Genomic DNA, 12866 nt, shown 5'->3' on the forward strand with positions numbered 1-12866 from the left:
AGAGTTTGGTGTGTACCCTTATCCTGGTCCCTAGAGTTTAGTCTGTACCCTGACCCTGGTCCCCAGAATTTGGTCTGTATCCTTACCCTGCTCCCCAGAGTTTGGTCTGTATCCTGACCCTGGTCCCCAGAGTTTGGTCTGTACACTTACCCTAGTCCCCAGAGTTTGGTCTGTATCCTGACCTGGATCCCCAGAGTTTGGTCTGTATTCTGACGCTGGTCCCCAGAGTTTTGTGTGTACCCTTACCCTAGTCCCCAGAGTTTGGTCTGTACCCTGACGGTGGTCCCCAGAGGTTCGTCTGTACCCTGACACTGGTCCCCAGAGTTTGGTCTGTAACCTTCCCCTTACCCTGGTCCCCCGAGTTTGGTCTGTAACCTGACCCTTACCATGGTCCCCAGAGTTTGGTCTGTAACCTGACCCTTACCATGGTCCCCAGAGATTGGTCTGTACCCTTACCCTGGTCCAGAGAGTTTGGACTGTACCCTTACCCTAGTCCCCAGAGTTTGGTCTGTAACCTGACCCTTGTCCCCAGAGTTTGGTCTGTAACCTGACCCTTACCCTGGTCCCCAGAGTTTGGTCTGTAACCGGACCCTCACCATGGTCCCCAGAGTTTGGTCTGTATCCTGACCCTGGTCCCCAGAGGTTGGTCTGTACCCTTACCCTGGTCCCCAGAGTTTGGTCTGTACCCTGACCCTGGTCCCCAGAGTTTGGTCTGTACCCTGACCCTTGTCCCCAGAGTTTGGTCTGTAACCTGACCCTTACCCTGGTCCCCAGAGTTTGGTTTGTACCCTGAATCTGGTCCCCAGAGTTTGGTCTGTACCCTGACCCTTGTCCCCAGAGTTTGGTCTGTAACCTGACCCTTACCCTGGTCCCCAGAGTTTGGTCTGTACCCTGACCCTGGTCCCCAGAGTTTGGTCTGTACCCTGACCCTGGTCCCCAGAGTTTGGTCTTTACCCTGACCCTTGTCCCCAGAGTTTGGTCTGTACCAGAGTTTGATCTGTATCCTGAACCTGGTTGCCATGATTTGTTTGGTACCCTGACCCTGGTACCCAGAGTTTGGTCTGTATACTGACCATGGTTCCAGTGTTTGGTCTGTACTCTGACCCAGGTCCCGGAATTTGATCTTTATACCGACCATGGTTCCAGATTTAGATCTGTACCCTTACCCTGTTCCACAGAGTTTGGTATTGTTCCTGAATTTGGTCCCCAGAATTTGGTCTGTAACCTGACCCTGGACCACAGAGTTTGTTCTTCATCCTGACCCTCGTCCCCAGAGTTGGATCTGTATCCTGACCCTGGTCCCCAGAGTTTGGTCTGTACCCTTACCCTAGTCCCCCGAGTGTTGCCTGTACCCTGACCCTGGTTCACAGGGTTTGGTCTGTACCCTTACCCTGGTCCACAGAGTTTGGTCTGTATCCTGACCCTGGTCCCCAGAGTTTGGTCTGTATCCTAACCCTGGTTCCAGAGTTTGGTCTGTATCCTGACCCTGGTTCCAGAGTTTGGTCTGTACCCAAACTCTGTTTCCAGAGTTTGGTCAGTGTCCAAACCCTGGTTTCAGAGTTTGGTCTGTATCCTGACCCTGGTTCCAGAGTTTGGTCTGTATCCTGACCCTGGTTCCAGAGTTTCGTCTGTATCCTGACCCTGTTTCCGGAGTTTGGTGTGTATACTGACCCTGTTTCCAGAGTTTGGTCTGTACCCTGCCCCTGTTTCCAGAGTTTGTCTGTATACTGACCCTGGTTCCAGGGTTTGATCTGTACCTGGCCCTGTTTCCAGAGTTTGGTCTGTACCCTGACCCTGGTTCCAGAGTTTGGTCTGTACCCTGACCCTGTTTCCAAAGTTTTTTATTTTTTATTTATTTTTATGTATTAACAAGGCGAGTCAGTGACGCTACCCATCCCGGTACCGGGATAATTGTCATCAGCAACAGCTGAATAGCATTGCGCCACATCCAAATAATATTACAAAAAAATATTAATATTCATGAAATCACAAGTGCAATATTGCAAAACACAGTTTAGCCTTTTGTTAATCCGCCTGTCGTCTCAGATTTTGAAATTATGCTTTACAGCGAAAGCAATCCAAGCGTTTGAGTAAGTTTATCGATAGCATCGCAAAACATTATATATTAAGTAGCTAGGTCACGAAAATCAGAAAAGCAATTCTTTGATGATCTTCGGATGTTTTCACTCACGAGACTCCCAGTTACACAACAAATGTTCCTTTTGTTCCATAAAGATTATTTTTATACCCAAAATACCGACGTTTGTTTGTCGCGTAATGTTCAGAAATCCACAGGAAAGGGCGGTCACGACAACGCAGACGTATATTCCAACTAATATCCATAATGTCCACAGAAACATGTCAAACGTTTTTTATAATCAATCCACAAATTGTTTTTAAAATATACATTCGATAATATATCAACCGAGTGTGTAGCTTTTTCAATAACAGCGGGAGAAACAATGGCCGCTTTACTCAGTTGCGCAAAACTCACTCTGAGAGCCCCCACCTATCCACTTACGCAATGTGATCCTTCACGCTCATTTTTCAAAATAAAAGCCTGAAACTGTCTAAAGACTGTTGACACCTTAGGGAAGCCATATAAAAAGGAATCTGGTTGAAATCCCTTTAAATGGAGGATAGGCATGCTTAGGAACAGAGAGGTTTCAAAATAAGAGGCACTTCCTGATTGGATTTTCCTCAGGCTTTCGCTTGCAATATCAGTTCTGTTATACTCACAGACAATATTTTTACAGTTTTGGAAACTTTAGAGTGTTTTCTATCCTAATCTGACAATTATATGCACATTCTAGTTTCTGTGGCTGAGAAATAGGCAGTTTCAAATGGGTATGTTTTTTAGCCAAAAACGAAAATACTGCCCCCTACATGCAAAACGTTAAGAACACATTCTTATTTTCAATAACAGCCTAGGAACATTGAGTGAACTACCTTGTTCAGAGCCAGAACAACAGATTTTTATCTTGTCAGCTTGGGGATTCGATCTTGTAACCTTTTGGTGACTAGTCCAACACTCTAAACACTAGGCTACCAGCCTCCCCAGTTTGGTATGTATCCTATCCCTGGCCCAAAATAACATTCTCTTTCTTCTCTGTCTTTTTATGTAAGTGTTGAGATGATGCATTAAATACCAGACAAAGATTAAGCGTTCTTTAGATGCAAAGACAAAGTATTCCATTGAGCATATTTCAGTCATTTACCGGGGTGTGTTTGACAGTTCATTACAAACATCTCCACGGTTGTAATGTTAATAGGGAAAAACGACAGGCACAAGCAAGAGTATAAAAGTGTTGCAGGAGCAAAATGAAAGCACTCAATCCAGCGTGATTTAAGTGACAAGTGGATTTTGCAGCCCTCAAACAGGAAATAGATGGCTGTAAAGGAGATCCTCAGGTGGGCAGGGCATGCACGTTTCTAGTATTGTGTAATGTTTCATGTTTTGTTTGGACCCCATGAAGAGTAGCTGCTGATTAGCAACAGCTAATGGGGATCCTAACAAAATACAACACCAAATAAATACTGTTTCAGTCTGGCCTGTATCCCCGTCAGTCTCTGTCCAAACGGCACGGTACGTATCCCTGACCTCTAACCCTAACCCTGACCTTGACACTAACCTACGTCCTAGTCAAGGTCTGTGTCTGTCTGTCTGTCTGTCAGGGTGTTAACTAAGTGATAGATACATGTAACTGATTGGCCAGAGAGTCCAGCCACCAGTCACCTTGTCAGTCCCTGTTTAAAAAAATGGTTTTAAAAACTTGATTGATTGTTTGATTCAGGTTCGACATAGGAGAGAGTGCATCACTCCAGAGCAGTGTCCGTGTTACCATAACAACAGAGCCTATGCACCTGGACAGAGCATCAATATGGACTGTAACACCTGGTACGTACCTTAATTAGATGTACCTTATGTAAAACCTGGTAAGTACCTGGTTTAAAACATACCGTAACACCTGGTATGTACAGTTGAAGTCGGAAGTTTACATACACTTAGGTTGGAGTCATTAAAACTAGTTTTTGGCAAGTCGGTTAGGACAGCTACTTTGTGCATGACACATGTTATTTTTCCAACAATTGTTTACAGACAAATTATTTAACTTATAATTTACTGTATTACAATTCCTGGGTGTAAAAGGTTTACATACTCTAAGTTGACTGTTTCTTTAAACAGCTTGGAAAATTCCAGAAAATGATGTCATGGCTTTAGAAGCTTCTGATAGGCTAATGACATCATTTGAGTCAATAGGAGGTGTGCCTGTGGATATAGTTCAAGGCCTACCTTCAAACTCAGTGCCACTTTGCTTGACATCATAGGAAAATCCAAAGAAATTAGCTAAGACATCAGGAAAAAAATTGTAGACCTCCACAAGTCTGGTTCATCCTTGGGAGAAATGTCCAAATGCCTGAAGGTACCATGTTCATCTGTAAAAACAATAGTATGCAAATATAAACACCATGGGACCGCACAGCCGGTCAGGATGGAGACGCGTTCTGTCTCCTAGAGATCAACGTACTTTGGTGCAAAAAGTGCAAATCAATCCCAGAACAACAGCAAAGGACCTTAAGATGCTGTAGGAAACAGGTTTCAAAAGTATATATATTCACAGTAAAACGAGTCCTATATCGACATAATCCGAAAGGTCACTCAGCAAACCAGAAGCCACTATTCCAAAACCAATAGAAAATCCAGACTACGGTTTGCAACTGCACATAGGGACAAAGATCGTACTTTTTGGAGAAATGTCCTCTGGTCTGATGAAACAAAAATAGAACTGTTTGGCCATAATGACCATCGTTATGTTTGGAGGAAAAAAGGGGGAGCTTGCAAGCTGAAGAACACCATCCCCACCGTGAAGCACGGGGGTGGTAGCATCATGTTGTGGGGGTGCTTTGCTGCTGGAGGGACTGGTGCACTTCACAAAATAGATGGATTTATGAGAAAGGAAAACAACATCTCAAGACATCAGTCAGGAAGTTAAAGCTTGGTTGCAAATGTGTCTTCCAAATGGACAATGACCCCAAGCATACTTCCAAAGTTGTGTCAAAATGGCTTAAGGACAACAAAGTCAGGGTATTGAAGTAGCCATCACAAAGCCCTGACCTTAATCCCATAGAAAATTTGTGGGCAGAACTGAAAAAGTGTTTGCGAGCAAGGAGGCCTATACACCTGACTCAGTTACACCAGCTCTGTCAGGAGGAATGTGCCAAAATTCCCCCAACGTATTGTGGGAAGCTTGTGGAAGGCTACTCGAAATGTTTGACCCAGGCAATGCTACCAAATACTAATTGAGTGTATGTAAACTTCTGACCTTATGGGAACGTGGTGAAATGACTAAAAGCTGAAATAAATCATTCTCTCTACTATTATTCTGACATTTCACATTCTTAAAATAAAGTGGTAATCCTAACCCTAACTGACCTAATAATTTTTACTAGGATTACATTTCAGGAATTGTGAAAACTGAGTTTAAATGTATTTGGCTAAGGTGTACGTAAATTTAAGACTTTAACTGTAAATGGCTTAGACCATACATAACAATATCACCTGGTATGTACCTTGTTGAGACCATATATAACAAAATCACCTGGTATGCACCTTGTTGAGACCATATATAACAATATCACCTGGTATGCACCTTGTTGAGACCATACATAACAATATCACCTGGTATGCATCTTGCTGAGACCATATATAACAATATCACCTGGTATGCACCTTGTTGAGACCATACATAACAATATCACCTGGTATGCACCTTGTTGAGACCATACATAACAATATCACCTGGTATGCACCTTGTTGAGACCTTATATAACAATATCACCTGGTATGCACCTTGTTGAGACCATACCTAACGTAACAATATCACCTGGTATGCACCTTGTTGAGACCATACATAACAATATCACCTGGTATGCACCTTGTTGAGACCATATCTACCAATATCACCTGGTATGCACCTTGTTGAGACCATACATAACAATATCACCTGGTATGCACCTTGTTGAGACCTTATATAACAATATCACCTGGTATGCACCTTGTTGAGACCATACATAACAATATCACCTGGTATGCACCTTGTTGAGACCATACATAACAATATCACCTGGTATGCACCTTGTTGAGACCTTATATAACAATATCACCTGGTATGCACCTTGTTGAGACCATACCTAACGTAACAATATCACCTGGTATGCACCTTGTTGAGACCATATATAACAATATCACCTGGCATGCACCTTGTTGAGACCATATCTACCAATATCACCTGGTGTGCACCTTGTTGAGACCTTATATAACAATATCACCTGGTATGCACCTTGTTGAGACCATACCTAACGTAACAATATCACCTGGTATGCATCTTGTTGAGACCATATATAACAATATCACCTGGTATGCACCTTGTTGAGACCATACCTAACGTAACAATCATCCACATTTTTCTCTGATGTTGTGTTTGTGTCCTGTGCAGTATGTGTGAGAACAGACATTGGAGCTGTACAGCGCACGTGTGTGATGGTGTTTGTCGTACAGTGGGAGAGGGACATTACATCACCTTCGACGGTCTCCAGTACTCCTTCCCTGGACTTTGTCAGTATGTCCTGGTGCAGGTCAGTTTGTGGTACTGTGTGTTATCATGTGTGTCATGCCTGGTACTTGTCTCAAAGTTGTTAAGTAATCATGATGTCAACCCTCTCTCTCCATCCACCTCTCCATCTTCCCTCCCCCCACTCTCTCTTGGTGTCTTCTTCTCTCTAATTCCACCTCCCTAACTCTCTCCATCCTCTCTCTCTCTCTCCTTCCACAACCCCCCTCCTCTCTGTCCCTCCATCTCTCTCCCTCCAACTTTCCATCTCTCCCCCCACTCTCTATGACTGTCCCTCTGTCTCACTCCATCCATCTCCCTCTCTCCCTCCTTCTCTCTCTCCAACTCACTCCACCTCTTCTAATCAAATCAAATCAAGTCAAATGTATTTGTATAGCCCTTCGTACATCAGCTGATGTCTCAAAGTGCTGTACAGTAACCCAGCCTAAAACCCCAAACAGCAAGCAATGCAGGTGTAGAAGCACGGTGGCTAGGAAAAACTCCCTAGAAAGGCCAAAACCTAAGAAGAAACCTAGAGAGGAACCAGGCTATGTGGGGTGGCCAGTCCTCTTCTGGCTGTGCCGGGTGGAGATTATAACAAAACATGGCCAAGATATTCAAATGTTCATAAATGACCAGCATGGTCAAATAATAATAATCACAGGCAGAACAGTTGAAACTGGAGCAGAAGCACGGCCAGGTGGACTGGGGACAGCAAGGAGTCATCATGCCCGCTAGTCCTGAGGCATGGTCCTAGGGCTCAGGTCCTCCGAGAGAGAAAAAGAAAGAGAGAATTAGAGAGAGCATACTTAAATTCACACAGGATACCGGATAGGACAGGAGAAGGATTCCAGATATAACAAACTGACCCTAGCCCCCCGACACATAAACTACTGCAGCATAAATACTGGAGGCTGAGACAGGAGGGGTCAGGAGACACTGTGGCCCCATCCGAGGACACCCCCGGACAGGGCCAAACAGGAAGGATATAACCCCACCCACTTTTCAAAGCACAGCCCCCACACCACTAGAAGGATATCTTCAACCACCAACTTACGATCCTGAGACCAGGCCGAGTATAGCCCACAAAGATCTACGCCACGGCACAACCCAAGGGGGGGCGCCAACCCAGACAGGAAGATCACAACAGTGACTCAACCCACTCAAGTGACGCACCCCTCCTAGGGATGGTATAAAAGAGCCCTAGTAAGCCAGTGACTCAGCCCCTGTAATAGGGTTAGAGGCAGAGAATCCCAGTGGAAAGAGGGGAACCGGCCAGGCAGAGACAGCAAGGGCAGTTCGTTGCTCCAGGGCCTTTCCGTTCACCTTCACACTCCTGGGCCACACTCAATCATATGACCCACTGAAGAGATGAGTCTTCAGTAAAGACTTAAAGGTTGAGACCGAGTTTGCGTCTCTCACATGGGTAGGCAGACCATTCCATAAAAATGGAGCTCTATAGGAGAAAGCCCTGCCTCCAGCTGTTTGCTTAGAAATTCTAGGGACAATTAGGAGGCCTGCGTCTTGTGACCGTAGCGTATGTGTAGGTATGTACGGCAGGACCAAATCAGAGAGATGGGTAGGAGCAAGCCCATGCTTTGTAGGTTAGCAGTAAAACCTTGAAATCAGCCCTTGCCTTGACAGGAAGCCAGTGTAGGGAGACTCGAACTGGAGTAATATGATCAAATGTTGGGGTTCTAGTCAGGATTGTAGCAGCCGTATTTAGCACTCACTAAAGTTTATTTAGTGCTAATTCCGGGTAGACGGAAAGTAGAGCATTGCAGTAGTCTAACCTAGAAGTGACAAAAGCATGGATTGATTTTTCTGCATCATTTTTGGACAGAAAGTTTCTGATTTTTGCAATGTTACGTAGATGGAAAAAAGCTGTCCTTGAAACAGTCTTGATATGTCTTCAAAAGATAGATCAGGGTCCAGAGTAACGCCGAGGTCCTTCACAGTTTTATTTGAGACGACTGTACAACCATTAAGATTAATTGTCAGATTCAACAGAAGATCTCTTTGTTTCCTGGGACCTAGAACAAGCATCTCTGCTTTGTCCGAGTTTAAAAGTAGAACGTTTCATTGAAATGTACAGCTGTGTGTCATCTGTATAGCAGTGAAAGTTAACATTATGTTTTGAATGACATCCCCAAGAGGTAAAATATATAGTGAAAACAATAGTGGTCCTAAAACGTAACCTTGAGGAACACCGAAATTTACAGTTGATTTGTCATAGACAAACCATTCACAGAGACAAACTGATATCTTTCCAACAGATAAGATCTAAACCAGGCCAGAACTTGTCCGTGTAGACCAATTTGAGTTTCCAATCTCTCCAAAAGAATGTGGTGATCGATAGTATCAAAAGCAGCACTAAGGTCTAGGAGCACGAGGACAGATGCAGACCCTCAGTCTGATGCCATTAAAATGTCATTTACCACCTTCACAAGTGCAGTCTCAGTGCTATGATGGGGTCTAAAACCAGACTGAAGCATTTCGTATACATTGTTTGTCTTCAGGAAGGCAGTGAGTTACTGAGCAACAGCCTTTTCTAAAAATGTTGAGAGGAATGGAAGATTCGATATAGGGCGACAGTTTTTTATATTTTCTGGGTCAGGATTTGGCTTTTTCAAGAGAGGCTTTATTACTGCCACTTTTAGTGAGTTTGGTACACATCCGGTGGATAGAGAGCCGTTTATTATGTTCAACATAGGAGGGCCAAGCACAGGAAGCAGCTCTTTCAGTAGATTAGTTGGAATAGGGTCCAGTATGCAGCTTGAAGGTTTAAAGGCCATTATTATTTTCATCATTGTGTCAAGAGATATAGTACTTAAACACTTCAGTGTCTCTCTTGATCCTAGGTCCTGGCAGAGTTGTGTAGACTCAGGACAACTGAGCTTTGAAGGAATACGCAGATTTAAAGAGGAGTCCGTAATTTGCTTTCTAATAGTCATGATCTTCCTCAAAGAAGTTCATGAATTTATTACTGCTGAAGTGAAAGCCATCCTCTCTTGGGGAATGCTTATTTTTAGTTAGCTTTGCGACAGTATCAAAAAGGAATTTCGGATTGTTCTTATTTTCCTCAATTAAAGTTGGAAAAATGGGATGATCGAGCAGCAGTAAGGGCTCTTTGATACTGTACGGTACTGTCTTTCCAAGCTAGTCGGAAGACTTCCAGTTTGGTGTGGCGCCATTTCCGTTCCAATTTTCTGGAAGCTTACTTTAGAGCTCGGGTATTTTCTGTATCCCAGGGAGCTAGTTTCTTATGATAAATGTTTTTAGTTTTTAAGGGTGCAACTGCATCTAGGGTATTGCGCAAGGTTAAATTGAGTTCCTCAGTCAGGCGGTTAACTGATTTTTGTCCTCTGGCGTCCTTGGGAGTCTGGAAGGACATCAAGGAATCTTTGTGTTGTCTTTGAATTTATAGCACGACTTTTGATGTTCCTTGGTTGGGTCTGAGCAGATTATTTGTTGCAATTGCAAACGTAATAAAATGGTGGTCCAATAGTCCAGGATTATGAGGAAAAACATTAAGATCCACAACATTTATTCCATGGGACAAAACTAGGTCCAGAGTATGACTGTGACAGTGAGTAGGTCCAGAGACATGTTGGACAAAACCCACTGAGTCAATGATGGCTCCGAATGCCTTTTGGAGTGTGTCTGTGGACTTTTCCATGTGAATATTTAAGTCACCAAAAATGTGAATATTATCTGCTATGACTACAAGGTCCGATAGGAAATCGGGGAACTCAATGAGGAACGCTGTATACGGCCCAGGAGGCCTGTACAGTAGCTATAAAAAGTAATTGAGTAGGCTGCATAGATTTCATGACTACAAGCTCAAAAGACGAAAACATAATTTTTTATTTTTGTAAATTGAAATTTGCTATCGTAAATGTTAGCAACACCTCTGCCTTTGCGGGATGCACGGTGGGATATGGTCACTAGTGTAGCCAGGAGGTGAGGCCTCATTTAACACAGTACATTCATCAGGCTTAAGTCATGTTTCAGTCAGGCCAATCACATCAAGATTATGATCAGTGATTAGTTCATTGACTATAATTGCCTTTGAAGTAAGGGATCTAACATTAAGTAGCCCTATTTTGAGATGTGAGGTATCATGATCTCTTTCAATAATGACAGGAAGGGAGGAGGTCTTTATCCTTGTGAGCTTGCTAAGGCGAACACCGCCATGTTTAGTTTTGCCCAACCTAGGTCGAGGCACAGACACGGTCTCAATGGGGATAGCTGAGCTGACTACGCTGACTGTGCTGGTGGCAGACTCCACTATGCTGGCAGGCTGGCTAACAGCCTGCTGCCTGGCCTGCACCCTATTTCATTGTGGAGCTAGAGGAGTTAGAGCCCTGTCTATGTTGGTAGACAAGATGAGAGCACCCCTCCAGCTAGGATGGAGTCCGTCACTCCTCAGCAGGTCAGGCTTGGTCCTGTTTGTGGGTGAGTCCCAGAAAGAGGGCCAATTATCTACAAATTCTATCTTTTGGGATGGGCAGAAAACAGTTTTCAACCAGCGATTGAGTTGTGGGGGCCAGAGACAATTACTCGATGCCGACACAACTTTCTAGCTGATTTACACGCTGAAGCTATGTTGCACTTGGTGATCTCTGACTGTTTCATCCTAACATCGTTGGTGCCGACGTGGATAACAATATCTCTATACTCTCTACACTCGCCAGTTTTAGCTTTAGCCAGCACCATCTTCAGATTAGCCTTAACGTCGGTAGCCCTACCCCCTGGTGAACAATGTATGATCGCTGGATGATTCGTTTTAAGTCTAATACTGCGGGTAATGACTAGGGTTTTCAATTTGTCAGCATTTCCCTCCAGAAACCGTGAGAAAGTTGTCCGGCTAGTTGTCCGGCTGCGGGGACCGTGAGAGGGGATTTATACTAAAGTTACTATCTGTACTAACTTACTGGTGGCACAGACGCTGTTTCATCCTTTCCTACACTGAAATTACCCTTGCCTAACGATTGTGTCTGAAGCTGGGCTTGTAGCGCAGCTATCCTCGCCTTAAGGCGATCGTTCTCCTGTATATTATGAGTACAGCGACTGCAATTAGAAGGCATCATGTTAATTTTACTACTTAGCTTTGGCTGTTGGAGTTGCTGATGAACCATGTCCAGATAAAGCATCCGGAGTGAAAAAGTTGAATGGAAAAAAAAAAGTTGAGGGAAAAACCAAAAATATAAACGGTAATTAAAAGTAAAAAACGTAAAGTTGTCAGGTAGGAAAGTAAGGTTGGCAACAAAACGCACAGCAACACGTAAACAAGTCTTCATCTCTCTCTTTCTCCCTCCATCTCTCTCTCCTTCCATCTCTCTCTCTCCCTCCACCTATCTCAATCCCTCCTCCTCCCTCTCCCCCTCTTCCAATCCCTCCTCCTCCCTCTCTCCCTCCACCTCTCCCTTTTCCCTCCACCTACCTCAATCCCTCCTCCTCCCTCCCTCTCTCCCTCCACCTCACTCTCTCTTCCTCCACCTCTCTCTTTATCCCTCCACCTCTCTCTTACTCCCTCCACCTCCCTCTCTCTCTCTCCCTCCACCTCTCTCTCTTAATCCACCTCCCTCTCTCTCCCTCCACCTCGCTCTCTCCCTCCACCTCTCTCTCTTAATCCACCTCCCTCTCTCTCACTCCACCTCCCTCTCTCTCTATCTCTCTTCCTCCACATATCTCTCTCTCTCTCTCCCTCTCTCGCTCTCTCCTCTCCCTCTCTCCCTCCCTCCACTTCTCTCTCCCTCCACCTATCTCAATTCAATTCAATTCAAGGGGCTTTATTGGCATGGGAAACATGTGTTAACATTGCCAAAGCAAGTGAGGTAGATAATATACAAAAGTGAAATAAACAATAAAAATGAACAGTCAACATTACACACACAGTAGTTTCAAAACAATAAAGACATTACAAATGTCATATGATATATATATATACTTACTATTGTTGCAACCCATATTTATGCTTATTTATTTTCCCTTGAGTACTTTAACCATTTGTTACAACACTGTATATATATATAAATATGGGTTGCAACAATAGTACGCATGTCACGGTTTTCTGTATGTGAAGGAGAGTCGGACCAAAATGCGGCGTGTAGATTGCGATCCATGTTTAATAAACAAACGTAAAACACGAATCGATACAAACACTATAAAACAAAGAACGTAACGAAAACCGAAACAGCCCTATCTGGTGAAAACACAGAGACAGGAACAATCACCCACAAACACACAGTG

General features: G+C 44.0%; 1 protein-coding gene across 2 annotated transcripts in view; it reads left to right on the plus strand.

Annotated features, from left to right (window-relative positions):
* Nucleotides 1–12866, plus strand: part of vwf (von Willebrand factor) — a 180131-nt gene that overhangs the window by 62427 nt on the left and 104838 nt on the right. For both annotated transcript variants that reach the window (XM_036973630.1, XM_036973629.1), the window contains exons 19-20: nucleotides 3795–3898; nucleotides 6498–6636. In XM_036973630.1, coding sequence (XP_036829525.1) covers nucleotides 3795–3898; nucleotides 6498–6636 — 243 coding nt within the window. The remainder of the gene's footprint in view (nucleotides 1–3794; nucleotides 3899–6497; nucleotides 6637–12866) is intronic.

The sequence above is a fragment of the Oncorhynchus mykiss genome, unplaced genomic scaffold (assembly GCF_013265735.2).
Source record: "Oncorhynchus mykiss isolate Arlee unplaced genomic scaffold, USDA_OmykA_1.1 un_scaffold_277, whole genome shotgun sequence".
Taxonomy (NCBI): Eukaryota; Metazoa; Chordata; class Actinopteri; order Salmoniformes; family Salmonidae; genus Oncorhynchus; species Oncorhynchus mykiss.